The sequence below is a fragment of the Alosa sapidissima genome, chromosome 2 (genome assembly GCF_018492685.1).
Source record: "Alosa sapidissima isolate fAloSap1 chromosome 2, fAloSap1.pri, whole genome shotgun sequence".
NCBI classification, from domain to species: domain Eukaryota; kingdom Metazoa; phylum Chordata; class Actinopteri; order Clupeiformes; family Clupeidae; genus Alosa; species Alosa sapidissima.
In genome coordinates, this window is record NC_055958.1 from 32,872,562 (window position 1) to 32,891,216 (window position 18,655).

At 43.8% G+C, this 18,655-nt stretch overlaps 2 protein-coding genes and 1 long non-coding RNA gene across 6 annotated transcripts in view; 1 reads left to right on the forward strand and 2 right to left on the reverse strand.

Annotated features, from left to right (window-relative positions):
• The window catches only part of ttll4 (tubulin tyrosine ligase-like family, member 4), a 39,960-nt gene extending 30,401 nt beyond the window's left edge, over positions 1-9,559 (reverse strand). For all 4 annotated transcript variants that reach the window (XR_006024415.1, XR_006024414.1, XM_042066923.1 and 1 more), the window contains exons 1-4: positions 9,382-9,559; positions 6,339-7,927; positions 4,621-4,712; positions 2,850-2,913 (exon numbers count right to left, since the gene is read on the reverse strand). Coding sequence is in view for 2 of the 4 variants with exons in the window: in XM_042066923.1 (XP_041922857.1) it covers positions 2,850-2,913; positions 4,621-4,712; positions 6,339-7,840 (1,658 nt within the window). In the remaining 2 variants the exon portion in view is untranslated. The remainder of the gene's footprint in view (positions 1-2,849; positions 2,914-4,620; positions 4,713-6,338; positions 7,928-9,381) is intronic.
• LOC121687752 (E3 ubiquitin/ISG15 ligase TRIM25-like) lies at positions 8,139-14,448 on the forward strand. The gene is made up of 7 exons (XM_042066943.1): positions 8,139-8,294; positions 10,811-11,328; positions 11,481-11,576; positions 12,842-13,075; positions 13,374-13,524; positions 13,740-13,859; positions 14,002-14,448. The coding sequence occupies exons 1-7, from the start codon at positions 8,210-8,212 to the stop codon at positions 14,085-14,087; spliced, it is 1,290 nt and encodes a 429-aa protein (XP_041922877.1). The 5' UTR covers positions 8,139-8,209; the 3' UTR covers positions 14,088-14,448.
• Positions 14,449-17,621: 3,173 nt separating this feature from the next.
• On the reverse strand, positions 17,622-18,281 carry LOC121687966. Its single transcript, XR_006024464.1, has 2 exons — positions 18,219-18,281; positions 17,622-18,131 (listed from the first exon to the last, which is right to left on the reverse strand). It is a non-coding gene; the product is annotated as an uncharacterized LOC121687966 (long non-coding RNA).
• Between the last annotated feature and the right edge of the window lie 374 nt (positions 18,282-18,655).

Sequence of the window (18,655 nt, forward strand, 5' to 3'; positions counted from 1 at the left end):
TGTTCACTGTGTGCTGTCTGTGTTTCACTAATTCACCGATTGGGTTAAATGCAGAGACCAAATTTCCCTCACGGGATCAAAAAAGTATATATACTTATACGTATGTGTGTTTGTGCATGTGCATGCATGCGTACATATGTCTACTGTGTGAGTATGTGTCATACGTATGATTACTGTGAATGTATGTGTGTGCGTGTGTATCTGTTTATGCACATGTGTGCACATGGAATGGGTTAACATGACCCCTGGAGGCAAACATACGGAAAAAATTGGTCATCCTAGGCCCTACGGTTCTCAAGATATTCACAGAAAACTGTGTCTGCCCTACCCTCCTTTCGGGGGGTCCAGTACAGCGGGGGGGCTACAGATCAAAACGAAAAACGATGGTTCCATGCGGGGTTACATGCCCACCAAATTTCGTGTACCCCGGTCTTTCAGTGTCCCGGGAATCCTTGTTGGTGTACGGTCACTAAATGTACACATAAATTATTTTATTGTAAGGCCCCCCATGAACGAAAGTTCACAAAACTTGGCATGCATTCGGAGGGTGTCATAATGATCCTACACTTTCAATTTTGTGCAGTTTTGACCATGTCAGCCAGAGATATTGTGATGAAAACACCTCATTTTTTGCTTTTTAATTTTTAACTAGGTGGCGCTATACATGAAATAAGTGGTAATGGGATGGGTTGACATGCCCCCTTAAGACCAACATACAAAAAAAAAGGTGGACCTCCTAGGCCCTACGGTTCTCGAGATATTCACAGAAAACTGTCTCCGGCCACCTACAGGCCAGTTGGTGTATAGTAACATAAATTAATTTATTGTGTGGCCCCCCATGAACGGAATTCCACGAAACTTGGCGTGCATTCAGAGGGTGTCATAATGATCCTACACTTCCAATTTCGTGCAGTTTTGACTATGTTAGGTCACAGATACCTGCGATTACAACACCTAATTTTTACTTTTTTGTGTTTAACTAGGTGGCGCTATGCATGAAATGAGTGGTTATGGAAAAAAGGGAATTCTTTAACATTGTAATATATGTTTATTGCTCTTAAGATTCCAAAATAAAAGACTATACAAGTGCAAAGTAATGCATTCTTAGTCAGAGGTAGCATTCAATAAAGTTCAGTAGTGTATGTCTAATTGAGTGCCTGTCATTTTAAGACGATCGTGTGGGAATCCTTGCAATTAATATTAACACAGTTAAAAGGCTGCTGATGTGTGGATGCAATTCATAACGTAGTTAGTTCAAATAACGGTTCGTACTTCTCCTTTGGACAAGCACTTGAGTCTTGGAAAACACTTTTCCATTTACATCAGGATTTTGCAAACATTCAGAGTCAATAAAATGAGCCTGATTAACGAATACAAGCAGCTGCAAGTAAGCATGCTAAACTTGACATCCAAACAGTATTCTAACGTTAGCTTTGAAATACTGCTCGATTGCATACTGTAACCTAACTTAGTTTAGTCTCCTCAATGTACTATGTTGTGATAAGACCTTAGCAGAGTTTGCCTTAACTTTAATGCTGTAGTTTTGAACAAATTTGCGCAGCATGGTCACGATGCTAAGCGGATTTTATAGCAATTTAGCCCACTGTGTTCTATGCAGTGCTTCTATGTGGCAACAACAATCCTTCAACAATCGTGAATAATTTGTTAAATCACATGCAGAGGAGGAGCAGCGGGCTTACAAGAGCGGGCGGGGCGAGGAAAGGCTGTGTGAGTAAAAAGTGCAGCTCAATGAAATTATCTTATCTTTAATTTAAATAGTAGCACTATCTGTGCCCAGCCACAGATTAGTCAACGTATGGAAAACACTGAAGGTGTAAAATTAAAAATATTTAGCAGCACATGTTATGCTTGACGAATCGACGCTCATATTTTGCGTCGACGTATTTTTTGTGTCGACGCGTTGTCCCAGCCCTAACCCGCCCCTACACTGGCAAAAATCTCTGGGGTTAAAACGTATAATATTGGCAGGTTAGCTTAAGTATTATAAATATTGGGCAATTTTTTTTTTTTTTTTTAAATAAATAAATGTGGCACACCCCTCTCGGCACACAGTTTGTTGTGGTTGCATCATGATGCCTCAACAAGTGATCCTACTTGGTTCAACAGGTTGCTTGTGAGACTGTTTGGTTCCTCCACATGGGTATCATTATCTTTCTTTATTTGGTATTTCTATATTTCTCAGATGTTAATTAATTGCAGGACCAGGCTGGAGTAACTTGGGGTTAAGTGCCTTGCTTGAACTCATGACTTTTCAGGCTACTGCATGCAAACCCTGCTCCTTAGTCACAACATTACCAAGGCCATATGTAACTCATGCATGGTGTGTGTGTGTGTGTGTGTGTGTGAGTGCGTGTGAGTGCGTGTGAGTGCGTTCTCACAAGGTCAGACAGCAGCACCAATGTGATAAAGGCTCAAGAAGCTAACAAGGATAGTAGGATTTAAAGCAAGTATCATTTCTGTGCATGAAATTCAGAAACTTTAAGGTTGTATAATTATCCATCTTCAAACCTTAAAACGGGCCCACAACTGAATGCATGAGACTGCTCTGGGGGCTAGGCAAACCCTTAACACTTTTTAAAAGGAAAACCCCTCTTTTTGGTTGGCTTTGACATTTAAACTTCATAAAGGGTTAACTGCTAAAATTGTAACATCTTCAGTCATACAGAGACAGACAGACAGACTCCAACCTTTGATCCACATTTCTCAACCGTCAACTCCAGACAGATGTTACATGACTGTGTACTCATAAGACTACAATATTACACGTTACTACACACTGATATCAGTCACCCTGTGGAAATGTATTAGTAGTCCAAACCCCTGCTTACCTCAGAGCTTCCTCGGGGCTGTCCAATGCACCATCAGTGTTCATGGAGCAGGAGTCTGATCCATCTAAAACAGCAAGATCACCGCAACAACACAGCATTAAAGGTCACAGTATTAAAGAGTAAGGCAGTCACTTTAACTGATGTTTTAACGTGAACAAATCATGAAAATAATCGATCAATATAAATAACCCATTTGAATTATTGTATTATTACACTGTAGTATATATCTGCATTAAACATCACTGTGTTAAAGAGCCCAGTAACACCACAGTGAAGAGCATGACAGGATCACACAGCATGGGAGAAAACAGTGCAGTCGCAGCTAGCGCTAGGACAGTAGATTTTGTTCCCGCGATCAAATTCCTGCGGTTTGGTGGTATACCGCTTTAATTTTTGTTGGCTGTCTTGTAGCGTGGCTGAATCTGACAATTAATGTTAATGTTAATATAGTAACACCTGTGATTACAGGTACAGAAAGTGGAACTACCCTACCATTTCATGTCAAAATGGTTGCCGTGAAAAAGGCTGATTGGCACTTGCTCATTTTGACCCGTGTTATATAAAATTATACAGAACAGATGTTTTGAACATCACATGTATCACATTGTGAGGTTGCAAAAACACGTTGCATATAGTGCTCTTCTCAAAGCGCTTCATAGTGAAGGTGGAACCTCACTAACCACAACCAATGTGCAGCACCCACCTGGGTGATGCACGGCAGCCATTATGCGCCAGAACGCTCACCACACACTAGCTTGAGGTGGAGAGTGAGGGAGTGAATGAGCCAATTGCACTGGTGGATGATGTATTGTGATACACATCACATTGTGAGGTTGCAGGCAATAGCCAGCCCTAGTGGCAGAGTTAAGTATGGAATGAGGGGATTGTGAAGGTTGTGCAGTAGGTTTCAGAGTGTAGTAATGCGAAAGTACAGAAGAAGGGTGTTTAGGGCTTAAGGGTTTAACTTGTATTGATAGGGACATAATAAGAGGCAGGGTGTTGAGCTTAGAGCCTAAGGCTAGCTGATAAGGATGTAATAGAGGGTGTAGGGCTTAGGGTCTTATGTTAACTGAATCATTGATGAGGCCATAGTGATGAGGGCTAAGGGTGTAGGGAACAGGGAGTAAGGTTCACTAATGAGGAAGCAGTACAGGGTTTCAACACCTTATTTAATGTCAAATTTTCTAAAATTCAAGGACCGAACACAACCCAGTTTGAGGCGGGGATCCAAGTAGGGGTGCACTGGGTTGGCAATTGCTCTGTCTGCGGAGAGTAATAGTTTTAGATTTTTTCAAATCATCCTCCATCATGTTTGGTGTAGCCAGATGTTTAACGCTCCGAGAATTGAGCGCTTCTGTTACGTGTCTGGGGTAGCCTGCCTGTACGGGTCTACGTTTCCCTGATGGGGTAAAGCAGTTTTGGCAGAGCCATAATGTCACAGCTTAGTGACTGGAGTGTAGGGGTGTGGATGTCAGGTCACGTCATGTCTGAGGAAGGGGCTTTCCCCGAAACATCACATCATTAGATAGATAGATAGATACTTTATTGATCCCCAAGGGATGGATAGATAGATAGATAGATAGATAGATACTTTATTGATCCCCAAGGGGAAATTCAGGGGGTAAAAAAATATGTATTTGGAAGCCTGGTGTGCAGACTTTATTGTAATTACTGTGGCTTTTGTCCACCACCAAACACTTTGGCTACTTGCCCGGGATGTGTGTGCCTTTTGTACACTTTTCAAATTGTGGATGTGTTGTGGAATCCTTACCGTTGTCATCCCCACTGCAGTCATTCTCCAGCTCATCAGCAAGGTCCTCCTCCTCCTCCTCCCCATCTTGCAGCATGGAAACGGTCTCCTGGCTACCAAAACCACAACAGATCAAATCAGGACAACACGCAGACCTTTAGCAAAATGAGGAGTCTTCTGATAACTATGTGCTCTAAGCAGATCGATAAAACACACTGACAACTGTGCGTCATATGTTGAAGGACTGATTAAAGGACTCCCATACAATGTGTGTGTGTGTGTGTGTGTGTGTGTGTGTGTGTGTGTGTGTGTGTCTATACCATTGTGTGCGTTATGCTGACAGACAGTTCAAAATACTATTATGTTGCCAAGATCATTGAGAAAACTAAGAACTACAACTATAGACCCTTTCAACAATAAAAACAAAAACAATGCTTGAACGTTCTATTTGGGCCCCAATCTACTTCCTCTGCATTAAGATAACATATGGAATGTTAAAAAGGAAGTCTTGTGGGGCCAACTATGATGCTGATAATGGAACTCTTGAAAGGGTCCATAACAAACAAATGAACAAAACACGGCAGCTATTAGAGGGCCGATTCTGACCACCTGACAGGTCGAACCAGACTTCAGTGGTGAAACAAGACATTGTGGGCTTGACTAAACTACATTCCTGTTGCTTACGGTTTCCAGGGTGCAGTAAAAATGCCCTGTGGTGGGAGGCTGGGTTAAGATTTATTACCTACAGATCCACACACTTACATGACACGGCTGACAAGACACGTCTCTTAAGATTCTCTCTCTCTCCCTCTCTCACACACAAACACACTTCACTCATATAGGGGGTCTATCTCTCTCTCTCTCTCACTCATTCACACACAGTTCCCAAAAACAAACCAAGTGTCACATTTCAAAACATGTAGACACATGGTCAGTCCTTCATGACTGAGTGACCCAAGAGGGTGGATGTTTTCTTGGAATGGCTCTATATAACATCAGCTATGCTGAGACCGCAGCAGGGCAGAGTGACTGGCGCGCCTTAGTTTATCTCTGACAGATCAAGTGCTTGTGATTAGAGGCGACATCCTCCGAACAGAACACTGTGATCTGGTACATTCCAGGGCAGAATAATATGGCCTATTTGTTTTCATGTGTGTGTGTGTGTGTGTGTGAGAGTCATTTCCTTAATGCTCTAAGCTGCTCTAGACATTTAGGAAGTTTTAAGCTGCTATAATTTCTGAGTAAACATTTGCAGACATATCCGTAGTGCAACAACCTTTGCGTGAACTCAATGTGTTTGCAAAGTCATACGAAGCGAACAAAATGCCCAGCAGGATAGCAACACACTGGTGCTCCAAGGTCTATTAAGAAAACTACCACAGACAGTCAAAGACTCACAGAGTAACAACTTAACATCCACTCAAATGTTTTTTCTTACCCAGCCATATCAGGACTATAGATACCTTAAAATGAACCTGGAACATTCACATAGTGTATTATTACATTATACACCAATATACACTAATATATACAATTGATATTGTTATATTTATAATGTATTATAAATATTATACTTACTGTATATATTATAATTAAGCTTATTTCTTTCAGCAAATTGCAATAATCACAGAAAGGGAAGAGACGTTTTGTGACAGATCTAGCTGCTAGCTGATTCCCATCTGCAGGGCCTTATAGTATCAGTGTAGTGTGGAAGGTGGGGGGGATGGCGAACTGCTCACCCGTTGGGATCGAGCTCAGGCGGACCCCCTGCAGCGCCCTGCCCCATCGGGGATCTCGGCCTGGGGCAGTCGATGTCAGGAGGAGCCTGGGCACCGCCCTTCCTGGTCAGGCGTATGGCGGAGAGGTCAGAGGTGACGGAGTAAACAGAGGGCGCCGCATGGAGGGGCGACCCAGGAGGAGCCGTCTTCCCTGGAATGGCACAGTGGTGGGCAGAGGAGGGCGAGGACGCAGAGGGGGCGCTGCTAGGGTTCTCAGCGGGTGGTGCCACAGCGCCACTGGGACCCCCCTCGTTTTGGGTAAGGCTGCGGAGCGGAGACTTCCTGGACGCCACGCCCGCGGTTGCTAAGGCGCCGGTCGACCGGGCGGTGGCGCCATAGCCGTTGAGCGTCCGGCCGAGTTGCGCGCTGCTGGTCCTCACGAGCTTGCGCACGGCCGCCGTCAGCTTGACCTCTGACCTGACCTTCTGGGCCCGCAAGGTCACGGGCCTAGAAGGAGGAGGAAGAGGACCCTCGCCCTGAACGTGGTCATGGCCAAGAGGTACGTTTCCGTTCTTCTCCTGCGAAGGCACACTGGCAGGCGAGGTCGCGACCTTCCCCTCTGTCCGCCCATCTCCCTTACAGCAGTTTGACGGAGGGCAACAGCACAGCTTCTGTGAGGGATCGCTGTGCACCGTGCGGGAGTGAGTATGGGAGGAAGGCACTGCAGCACTATTGGGGAGCTGCGCCGTCAGTCCGTTCACCATACTGCCCTTTTCCCTGAGCTGGGCGCCACTCCACGGGGAGGACTGGTTGGTGGGCATGTTGGTCTTGTTGGCTGCGTTCACCACAACAACTACCCCGCGGTGAGAGGCCGACGCGGACGCCTTCGGCGGGGAGGGGCAGGTCGGGTAGATGGAGAGCTGTGGGGAGGAGGCCCGTTTGCCCAGCAGGCCTGATCCAAACCTCAGAGGGTCCAGCTGGCAGAGAGGACGATGGGCTTCCAGCAGGCACAGACCCTGGCACTGCGACGAGAGGAGGAGAGATGAAGCGGAAGAGGAGGAGGAGGAAGAGGATGAGGAAGAAGATGAGGAGGAGGGAGATGAGGAGGCACTAGACTGGAGCGAGACCGGGCCCTTGGACACACCTGTGGGTGCGACGCTCGCATACCTGGCACTGCGGGGGGAGCAGCGGCGGGCACCTGCGCTGGCACTGCGCGTGCAGAGGGGTCGGGGCGCGACCACAGGACCGGGCGAGGACGGAGGAGCGCAGCTCGGGGGGATACCTGAGAGACACGAAGGGTGCAGATCATGGGGCGCCCTCAACTGGGAGAGCCCTGGGATGGGGGTCAGGGCTGCAGGCTGGGCTTGGAGGTTCTTATGGAGGGGGCAGGCGGGCAGAGCACGGGCAGAGGGGGCATGCACCACCGCGGGCTGGGCGTGGATGGTCAGACTGGGCTGGGGGAGGGAGAGTCTGCGACTGCGCCGGAGTGGTCTCCTGGGGTCTTCAGCTCCATGGGTGGCCATGAATGGCCATGGCACACCTAGATGGCACTAACGTTGGCGCCCACATAAATGACAACTTGAAAGCAGAGGGAGGAGACCCGTCTTCACCTAAGAGGTAAAGAAAAAAAAAAAGTGGTCAACCACATATAAAACCACAGAAAAGTAGCAAACATCGCAAGTATTCAAACTTACAAATAGCCTAGACATTCTCAAGACTAACGTTACGAAAATGTAACCTTAATATAACGCTAGCCGTTCAGATTGAGCTTGGTAGTAATGGTGAACTTCTTAAGATTAAAGGCAAATCCAGCATTTAACAGAAAACATTTAACAGATACTTTCCCCCTCAACTCCTGCCTTGTTTACGGTCAGTGGATCTCATTTTGGTGGATGACTTGGATGATAGTTATGGCTCCCGAAAAAAAAAAAACCGCGGGTGTTGCGGTTGCTAACTTCTATCCGAGGGGTGGCTTTGGTAAGTTAACGTTGGCCATCAATGTGTAATTTGTCGTAACGTTAATTCGTACCTTTCTGGGCAAACAGTCTGCCAAGGCAAGCACAAATTCCACTGCCAACGGATTAACCACCCTTTATCCTGAGGTAAAGTTAGCTCAGTTCTCACGTTATTCTGCCAAATACCCTTACTGCACCGGCCAACTTATACAGCTAGCATTAGCCACACTGGCTAATAATGAACTGCTGTGTCAACACGACAGCAAACGTTAACGTTACTAGTGGCGAGGGTATCATAGCTAAGCATAGCCGAGTCCATTGCTTAGCTGAACAGCTATTACCTTTGAACAGCCATCACCCATGTGGCGTACCCATGAGTGTCCAACTACGCCAAGATAGCCAACTAGATGGCACACTGATTTAGGTCATTTGTTTGTTTGTCTTTTAAGTTAAATTAGCTATGAACCCATCTAGCTGACCCCATCTAACGTTAAATGCTAACGTTAAAACTTCCCCAAAGAGAACTATGATAACTTTATGGATATGGAAATTCAGACCTGTACGCACTGCCATTTGGTTAGCTAGGTGTATCGCTCAATTCTACAGCATGAAAAAGTAATTTAACTTCAATGTAAAACATGTAAGATCCCAGTTAGCCATCTAACGTTAACATTAGCAGAGTCAGGTAACGTTAACGTTATTCCTGTTAGCAGCAAACACTGTCCAGATTCTTGTGCATTCTGCTTAATCATTTGGCTAATTCTAAACGTTCCCATGGTTTGTCAGGTCAATATATTCTCGTGAACAAATGTGCCGATCTACCACTAGCATTCTAATTGTGTAACTTTAATACTGCTAACGTTACTGGGTCATCGCACATAGGTCTGAACTTTTGCAAAAGCATAACCTTTAAGACAGGTAGTGCTAGCGGTAGATCATAGATGCCAGTTAGCTCGCTAGCTAACGTCTCGCATGTGCATTACAAGCAAGCCATCAGTTGCCAGAGCTGTGGCTAATGTTAACTAACATTGCTCTTAACTTCAAGAGCACGACCACAGCGATCACTACAAAGCATTTCAGAACAAAAGGCCCTTGCAGTCATGACATACCTGAGGCTGACGTCGGCCTCGCAAAACAGGACCTCTAAATAAAGGAACCCATGCGACAACCTCTTGATCTTTCACTGTCTGGTAGCCTCGCTGCTTCCTAGCAACGATACACCGCGCGGCCAAAAGGCAGCTCCCCTTCCAAGCGCGCGTGGAGTTGCTCTCCTTCCCTTCCCTCTCCCTCCTTTGGTGACGCTGACATGTGATCCAAATTCCATAGCTTGCCGTGGGAATATTTTCTTATTCCATCGTTACATATTTAACCCAACAGTGGAGTGCCTAATTATTGTTAATTACGCGAATTTCAATGTATTCACAAGAAGGTTTTTTATTACGCAAAGACCATATTGAAAACATCAGAAAATACCCTCATGAAGCAGCATACTCTGGCTTAAAGTTTCTTTCTGTGGGAGTTTCGAAATCGTTTAGCATCGCCATCCTATGCCCTTGCATCGTAGCCTTATCTTAGAGGTGTGTGTGTGTGTGTGTGTGTCGGACGAACCTGAGCCCCACAAAAACCTGCCTGGTGCCAATCCTGCCTATCTCATATTCGTGTCAGATTAAATATGCATTGTGACAAACTACTCGCAGTTCAGTCTGGGAAGAGGTCAGGAAGAGACAAACAAAGACACTTGTTAATTCTTTGTTCCTGGGATAGGCCTAAGGCCTGCAATGGTGTAAATAGATTAGGGAGACACAAGGTCAAACCTTACTTCTGATAAAACTATCTGGAACCAGAATGTCTAGAAAAAAACCCCATCAAAAATAACAATGAAAAAAAAAAACAGTGTCAATGGACTTTTTGACAGGCAGTTTGGATTCAAGGGTTAAATGAGGCATATTTATATGATATGATGATATCATATAAATGATATAGATATCATGATAATATAAGAATAACCTCATTTATTAGCCTAATGCTTTTACAGCTTTAACAACAAAGTCGCCAAAATACATTTACATGAATAATTCTGACACATTATTTTTTATTATTGGAATGAATCTGCAACATTAGACTGTGAACTTGAAAAGTCCTGACAGTCCTGATTAAGTTTGATTCAGCCAATTAAGTTAGACTACCCTTTCCTCTTCAGCCAATTAATTAAGTTAGACTACCCTTTCCTTTTCAGCCAATTAATTAAGTTTGACTACCCTTTCCTCTTCAGCCAATTAATTAAGTTTGACTACCCTTTCCTCTTCAGCCAAAAAAGTTTGTGATTCAACTTCAATATCCCGCCTCAGACTTGAAGGTAGCCAATCATCATTTAGAATTTTGTGGTGACACATTAAGGGGCCTATAAATGTGAGAGGGGTAGCTTAGGTCATTGACTTGTGTCTTTTAGGTTTAGCTTGCACATGTCAGTGTTTGAAATGGCCAGTGTTGCAGTGTCTCAGGAGTTAAGCTGCTCTATCTGTTTGGATCTACTGACAGACCCAGTGACTGTTCCCTGTGGACACAGTTTCTGTTTGAACTGCATTAAAGGCTGCTGGAATCAAGAAGACCAGAAGGGTGTTTACAGCTGCCCCCAGTGCAGAGAGACCTTCACTCCAAGGCCTGTACTACGCAGAAACACAATAATGGCTAATGTTATGGAGAAACTGAAGGCGGCTGATCTAACTGTTGCTAAGGCTTCTTGCTACACTGGACCAGACGATGTGGAGTGTGATTTCTGCACTGGGAGAAAACATAAAGCCATCAAGTCGTGTCTAACGTGCATGGTTTCCTATTGTGAAGTTCATATTCAGCCTCACTATGAGGTGCCTGGACTAAGCAGACATCAGCTGGTCAATGCCACTTTGCATCTACAGGAGAAGATCTGCTCTCGGCACAACAGGATCATTGAGGTGTTTTGTCGCACAGATCAGAAGTTAATCTGTCTGTTGTGTTTGATGGAAAACCACAATGGACATGAAACGGTTTCTGCTGTTGCAGAGCAAACTCATAAGCAGGTCGGTTATTTCAAATTCACAGTGCACTTCCTCTCCTCCCTCCATCAAAGGCCCATGTCAATGGCACCTTAATGAAAACCATTAATGAAAACACGGACGATGCTGACATTATCCATCTTTAACTAAAGCTATACGTGCTTGTCGATCCGTAGAATTTGTTACTGCAGATGAAGGAGTGTAACCAGTGGCATGTCCTGCAGAAGGAGAAGGACATGGAGGAGGTGAAACAGGCTCTGGTCTCTCTGCAGGTGATAAACATGGCTGTTTGTTGTTGTACACCTCTCTAGAAGACTTGCTGTTTTTGCTCCTAATAGCAACCATGACTGAACTATGTGGGGTAAGACTTGATGTTTTTGCTCCTAATAGCAACCATGACTGAACTATGTGGGTAAGAGTGCTGTGTCTTATTAGAAAGTCTGTGTTACAGTTACCAAAATGATCGGAAGTGAACACACATGGATAGCTACTTTTAACTAAATTACTTTTATAACCCTTGAGCCAGCTCCTTACTGTGTGATCTCAATGGGGACGCAGCGATTGTTTGCACCTCCAACAGCATGGCGTACCTGGTTACTGCCCAAAAACACCCACAAATGCCAGTGTGTTTGTGTGAAGGAATATGATTATGGTTATAGTATTTAGCAGATGCTTTTGTCCAAAGCAAACTACCGTAATTAAGGAATGGAAAAGCAACCATGACTGAACTAGTGACTGAACTGTATTAGCCCATTTCAGAAGGACGTTGCCACCTTGTAAATTAGCTTCCACTGGATTCAACAACACGTTACATTTTTTTTATAAAGCTTTTCTCGAAACTCAAAGCGCTACACAGGGAAGGGGGGGACCTCACTAACCACCGACGTGTAGCACCCACCTGGGTGATGCACGGCAGTGATTATGCACCAGAACGCACTCACCACACACCAGCTTGAGGTGGAGATTGAGGGAGTGAATGAGCCAGTTACAGTGGGGGATGATCAGGGGGCCAGATTGAATGAGCCAGGTTGGGAATTTAGCCAGGACACCGGGGAACCCCCTACTCTTTGTGATAGTGCCATGGGATCTTTAATGACCAGACCACAGTGAGTCAGGACCACAGTGAGCACAACCTGGAGCAGGATACCTCGTTGTAGTTCATGTCTATGGGCGCAAAATGGGGATTGATTCCTGTCTGCATAAAGAGGCGTGTCATTGATTGGTGTTTCACCTGTGAGACAGCAAGCAACCAGCCAACAGCAGCAGAATAAATAACAGGTGCACACCTGATATAAGGTTGATTTTTCTCCAGACTGGAATGCTCAAAAATGCTAAAAATGTACCTGCAATGGTTAGAAGGGTTAGAGGATCATGAAACCATGCCCGACTTTAGCATGTGTGCCGAAATTCTGAGCTATGGCCATAGACTTCAATGGAACAGTGGCTGCCCCCCCAACAGATATGTGTTTAATTAGTTCTGTTAGTTTCAGTTTGTCTCTTTTCATATACCTTTGAGCTGATATGGTCTTATTAACAGGCTTCTGCACGGACAGCTGTTGAGGACATGGACACGATTTTCACTCAGCTAATCAGCTTCATGGAGCAAAAATGTTTTGAGGGGAAGGTGTTAATCAGAGCCCAGGAGAGGGCAGAGGTGAGTCGATCTGAAGGACTCCTGGAGCAGCTGGAGTTGGAGATCACTAAACTGAAGAGCATAGATGCTGAGATGAAGAAACTTCAGCCAACAGAGGACCCCATTGATTTCCTCCAGGTAACAAAACTAGCCCCCTGGTCTTCATTTCAACATGTATGACTGTGAAGTTATTGTCGGCCGAGATGACCTACAATGTGGTCTACAGTGTCCCCTATGGTCTGTGTGGTGCTAGCTAGTGGATGCTGTGCACTGAGGGAACCTCTCTTTCGACACCTTAAGAGATTTGTTGGTAGTTGCAACTAGCACCCATGATGCTGGCCTCCTTGCTACCCATCTCATGAGTTTGAAGGGCTGAAGATTCATGGGGTTGAAATATGCAAGACAATACAGGTTGTTGTCCTTTTGTTTTCTGTAGAGGTTCCAGTCACTCATCTCCTCCCCACCTGTGGCAGAGACTGTTCCCAAGGTGACTTTTGAACCACGGTTCTCCTTCTGTGAAGTGATGAAATTAGTGTCTCCAGCTCTGAAGGAGAAGACTAAGGAGTTCCACCAAGCAATACACAATGGTAGGTTTGCAAGGTCTCAAGGATTTTTTTTTTTTAAATTGTTATTATGAACAAGGAGTCAAGCTTGAATGTTGTTCATACTAAATTAAGTGTTAAAATAGGATTGAAATTGCACAAAGGAAGACCTGTATTTCCTGTACTCATGCTCTGTGCAATGGCAATAAAGAGCTCTATCGCATTATCTATCTCTATCTCTCCCTCCCTCCCTTTCCCAGTCACAGGCTTCATGAAGGGGGACCGGGTCAAATTGAAGGCCCCTGAAGATGTCCGCATGGGGAACAGTGGCTGCAGAGTCCTCGATTACGTCACGGTCAGAAGTGAGGGGGTGATAAGATGTAAGCACCTGACTGATAGACACCAATTGGCATGCTGAATCGCAAGTTTGCATGTTCCTTTTAAAAATGGAATACTTGTCTATTTACTCTCAAGTCATAAATGGCTCTTATATAACTGTTTACACACTAAACTGTTTTGCAGATATCAGAGAGTCAGATGTGACCGTAGACTTCCTTGAAGTTCCTGCCTGGAATGGTAATGTGTCAAAGATTAATCTGGTACTCTGATACATAATTTATTTATAACTTGTATTACAATTTCATTGTCATTATTTTATTTCATTTCAGTTTATTTAATAAAAGTATATAATTTTTGCCATACACAAGAGGGGGACTTAACACCTATAATGTCCATATACTTGTTTTCTCCCTGAAGGATGTGTGCCTTAATAAAAAAACTTGAATTATTAATAAATAATTGACATCATTAATGCGTTCTATTAAACTCTGTGATCACCAGAATCAATAATGGTTTTGTATGCACCTAACCATGCTGAATAATAGGTGTGTGTGTGTGCACGCCTGTGTGTGTGCTTGACTCCTATGCCATGATGGCTCCTGCCCAACCATCCTTCCATTTTTTTTCTATTTATTCTTGTGTGTTTGATGTTGGTAAAAAAACATGAGGCTCTAAAATATTTTTAATTTAATTATAATGAAGCTTTGGCGAAACATGGCACAAGATATGCCTATATGTCTGGTCTACATGGGAAATGTACCGACAGAGAAGGAAGAGGAACACTTGCCAAGTAATTGACCTAAATCTCCATTAGGTAAACTGATCCTGGCGTGTGTAAGAGAGAGGGCCTGGCGTCTCACGCCTGAGATGAAGTTGCTTACTGAACACTCATTAAGTGCAGGGCCATATGTCTGTCAGTACGTGTCTCCGGTCCTACACACACACACACACACAGCTCCTCCTTACCCTCCTCTGTACAACCATGTCACACTAATTGCCAGGCTATTGTTGCTGTGGTTGTTGGCACCTTTGTTAACCACCAACCTCTTACCTGGCTGTGTGTCAAGGTGACAGCCAGGTAGTCTACAGGGCTCTGTTTTATCTCAGACAGGTAGGATACAGGACTCTGTTCTCTCAGGCAGGTAGGATACAGGACTCTGACTTCACAGGCCGGTAGGATACAGGACTATATCCTCTCAGACAGGTAAGATAGGACCTCTCAGGTGGCTCAGGGTGAGGTGCAAGTTCTGTTTAAATATTTGGAGCTAGTGAACTTTAGTACTATTATCATCCAGTGATAATGTGTCTCACTCACTCACACACGCACACACACCTCGACAGAATCTTATAGTGTGTGTATATTTCTATGCACAGAATGGGGGTGGTACAGAATTATAATTCTCAAACTCCCTCGTGTGGACACCTGTGGAACTACGCAATTCTCCTCTGGATTCAACACCAATTGTGAGCATTCTGTCCCAGCCCCCAATCCTAATGTGGGCTAGCCTACATTAACACTTTGGCTAAAAAGCATCCCATTTTCATTTAGTGGCGGGCTGTGCAACTCACCAAGTGGTTAGTGGTGTTTGTTAATGTTCCAAAACAAGTAGCATAGCGAAATACAGTTTCTGTCATGTTTTATTTGGCATTTTGTAAAATAATTGATTTCTGTTGGAAGACTCATTGCACGTTGATATTACTGTGCCACTGTCTATGCTTCAGGCTCAAATATTGAGCGGAAGTTTATACGCGGTTGTGAGGTGTCTGAAAAAATGATTCCACAATAGCAAATAACACGGCTGGAAATCATACATTGCGCCGATATATTTGATTTTAATAATCAACGAACACCATTAACCACTCAGTGAGTTGCACAGTTTGAAAACAAACGCTAAGGGTTGTTTTAAGGACATGTTTGTGCATGCCTGTAGGCAGCCACTCTGAAGCAGTAAAGGCGATTCAAAACGAGTCAGAAAAGTCGAGACAGGACCAATCGTCAAAATTTCGGTGTCCACCACTCTAGTTCATCCAAAACAAACCAGAAATGGGACTCAAAGTGCTAAATACCGGAATTATCCTTTAACTGATAGAAGCTTGAGCTTTGACCTTTTGGTAAGGAACAAATAACCCCCCACATTCCATACCCACAAATCTAGGTGAGTCTATAGTGTTTGACCCTCAAGGGAGTAGGAGTAGGCTATTTGTTACACTCTAAAGGAGCCGTCTGGCAGGTTGCATGCATTGTTTAAACTGATGTAATACTTATTATTCTTGTTCACTTGTTAAATGGGTGTCCTGTAGTGGGGAACCATGTCTGTTTATGACACAACAGAGTTGTCTACATCAGTGGTTTTTAAACTTTTTGTCTGGCAACCCCCCCCCAAAATAAAAAACCATGGGCCATGTTTCGGGGAGCAGTGAGGGGTTAGGTGCCGTGCCTTGCCTTCAGCCGTGCCTACTGGTCGGGGTTCAAACCGGCAACCCTCCGGTTACGAGTCCGAAGCGCTAACCAGTAGACCACGGCTGCCTTTTATTTAAAAGATTCTAATCAATAGGAAATGTGACAAAGACCCATGGTTATCTTGCCCCCATGTACAATATGGAGGATTGTAAGAGGCAAAAAAATCCATAAGAACCACTGTTGGAGAGTTACAGAAAAAGGTATCATGTTGGTGTCATCAAGTCCCCCAAAAAATCTTCAAAAGTGACATCACTGTTAATAGATTATTTAGAGGGCATGCCAGGTAAAAGCCTGTCTAGTCATTTAATTATCAATGTAAACGGCAGGAGTTACCGAATGGTACAGTGACTTTGTCTGGAAGTGTGGTCGATGAAATGAAAATTGAGCTCTTTGTCTAGAAACACTTTAGGTGTTTCTAGACATAGAAGAATGACTTTACTGAAAAGAACCCCATGCCTAATGAGAATTATGGTGGAGGGGCTGTGCTATTATGGGGCTGTTTTTTTATGCCTAAAGGCCTTGGGAACCTAATTAAGGTGCATGGTATAATGAACACCAAGAAAAACCTGTTCAAAGAAATCTGTCAATCTCTGCCAAGACACTAAACATTGGTCATGATTGGATCATTCATCAGGTCAGTGAACCAAAACAAATGTCAAGATCAAATCAAATATGGTTTTCTGAACACAAAATCAAGCTTCGGCCATTGCCATCTCAGTCCTCTGATCTAAACTCCATAGAAAAACAGTGGGGTGAGTCAAAGAGGAGAATGCACAAGTGTGGACCTAGGAATCTGGACGATCTATTGAGATTTTGTAAAGACGAATGGTCTTAAATCTACGGAAGCGTATTGCTGCCACACTAAAATAAATAAAAAGGCTCAGTATTATGTAATTACGTGAAAAGTTTCTTGTTATAACAATATCGTTTTAACAAGATATTTATCACGTTATTACATGAAATTATCATGTTATTTCATGATACTGATATTTTCACATTATAACGTGAAAATATGTTATTTCAAGATATGATATTTTTAACTTTTTACAAGATATATATATCACGTTATTACATGAAATTATCACGTTATTCAAGATAATGAAATTAAACTAAATGAGAGGCAAGAATAGGATATGCTCGTTTACACGACTCAATCAAATTCTATTTTAAGCTCGCAAGACATTCTCGTTATTGAACATGGTGGATGATATTGTGGTACCTGACATGCAGAATACCTACTCTGACTACGCCACCCCCTAAACCCAGGCGGGAGAAACCTATAAGCTCTCTAACGTGGCTGGTTCTCGGCCTTCCCCACAAAGGAACAGTTAACAAAAAGGCATATGCGAAATACTCAAATTTATTACAAATAGTATAAATACAATCCAGAATGTAAGTAAGAAAGACTGCATGGGATAACTGGCTGAGACTCCTCAGGCTAATAAGGTCGGGTCAGCACACACAGCTCCCGTCTTGGAGAGGGGCCCTGGTGAGAGAGGGAGAGAGAGAGACAGCAAACCCAGCACCACAAAAGAATGCAACACGGTAAGCACTGCAAACACAAGAAGTAAATACCACTACAGGATGCCACTACAAAATACCACACTGTGTTGTTTACCAGTACACACCGAGAAAATATCTCCCTCCATGTGGCACCCAACCCGAAAGGAGCAGTACTGAGTTGCGGATCCGGCCTTGTACAAAGACAGCCTATGATAGGACAAAAGAGGAACAGCCAGCTCCCAGCACAAGCAGTTATAGAGAGACAATGCAAACAAACAAAAAGACAAACAAAATGAAAGCAAACAAACAAACCCAAAAACTAACAGTAAAACAGTGGCTGGCCTGGTCCCTTTTAAAAGAAATGGTACATATTAGTTACCATGTACATTCCACAGCACAATTACACAATGGACATATGTAGTAAATATAAGCCTACTTTGCAAGAGCGTTCACTACTCCCCACAGCACAGTGACACAGGAAGAAAGGAACATTCCAGTGTTACAGATTTAAAGAAACATAGTTAATTGATTTATAACTACCAATGTAAACAAACAACTAAGATCATAAATATAAAACAAATTACCAGAGCATCAGTGTCTGTAGCCCAGCACTCATAAATCTTAAAATCAGGCAGTCACCTCAGTGTCCTCCATGAAGAGTGAAACACATGGTTCTAGCATTCACCCTGATAAGTTAAAACAAGTCATGAGAAGTGAGTTCTACAAACACACACACACACTGCATGGAACATCATATTCATTACCTGCATGACAGGGGACCTTAACAGTCACAAAGAGCAAGTGGTGGAAGCAGCAAGAGAATGTGAGCTCTCAACAAACCAAACTTTATAACTTCCGTTAGTCATGTGACCT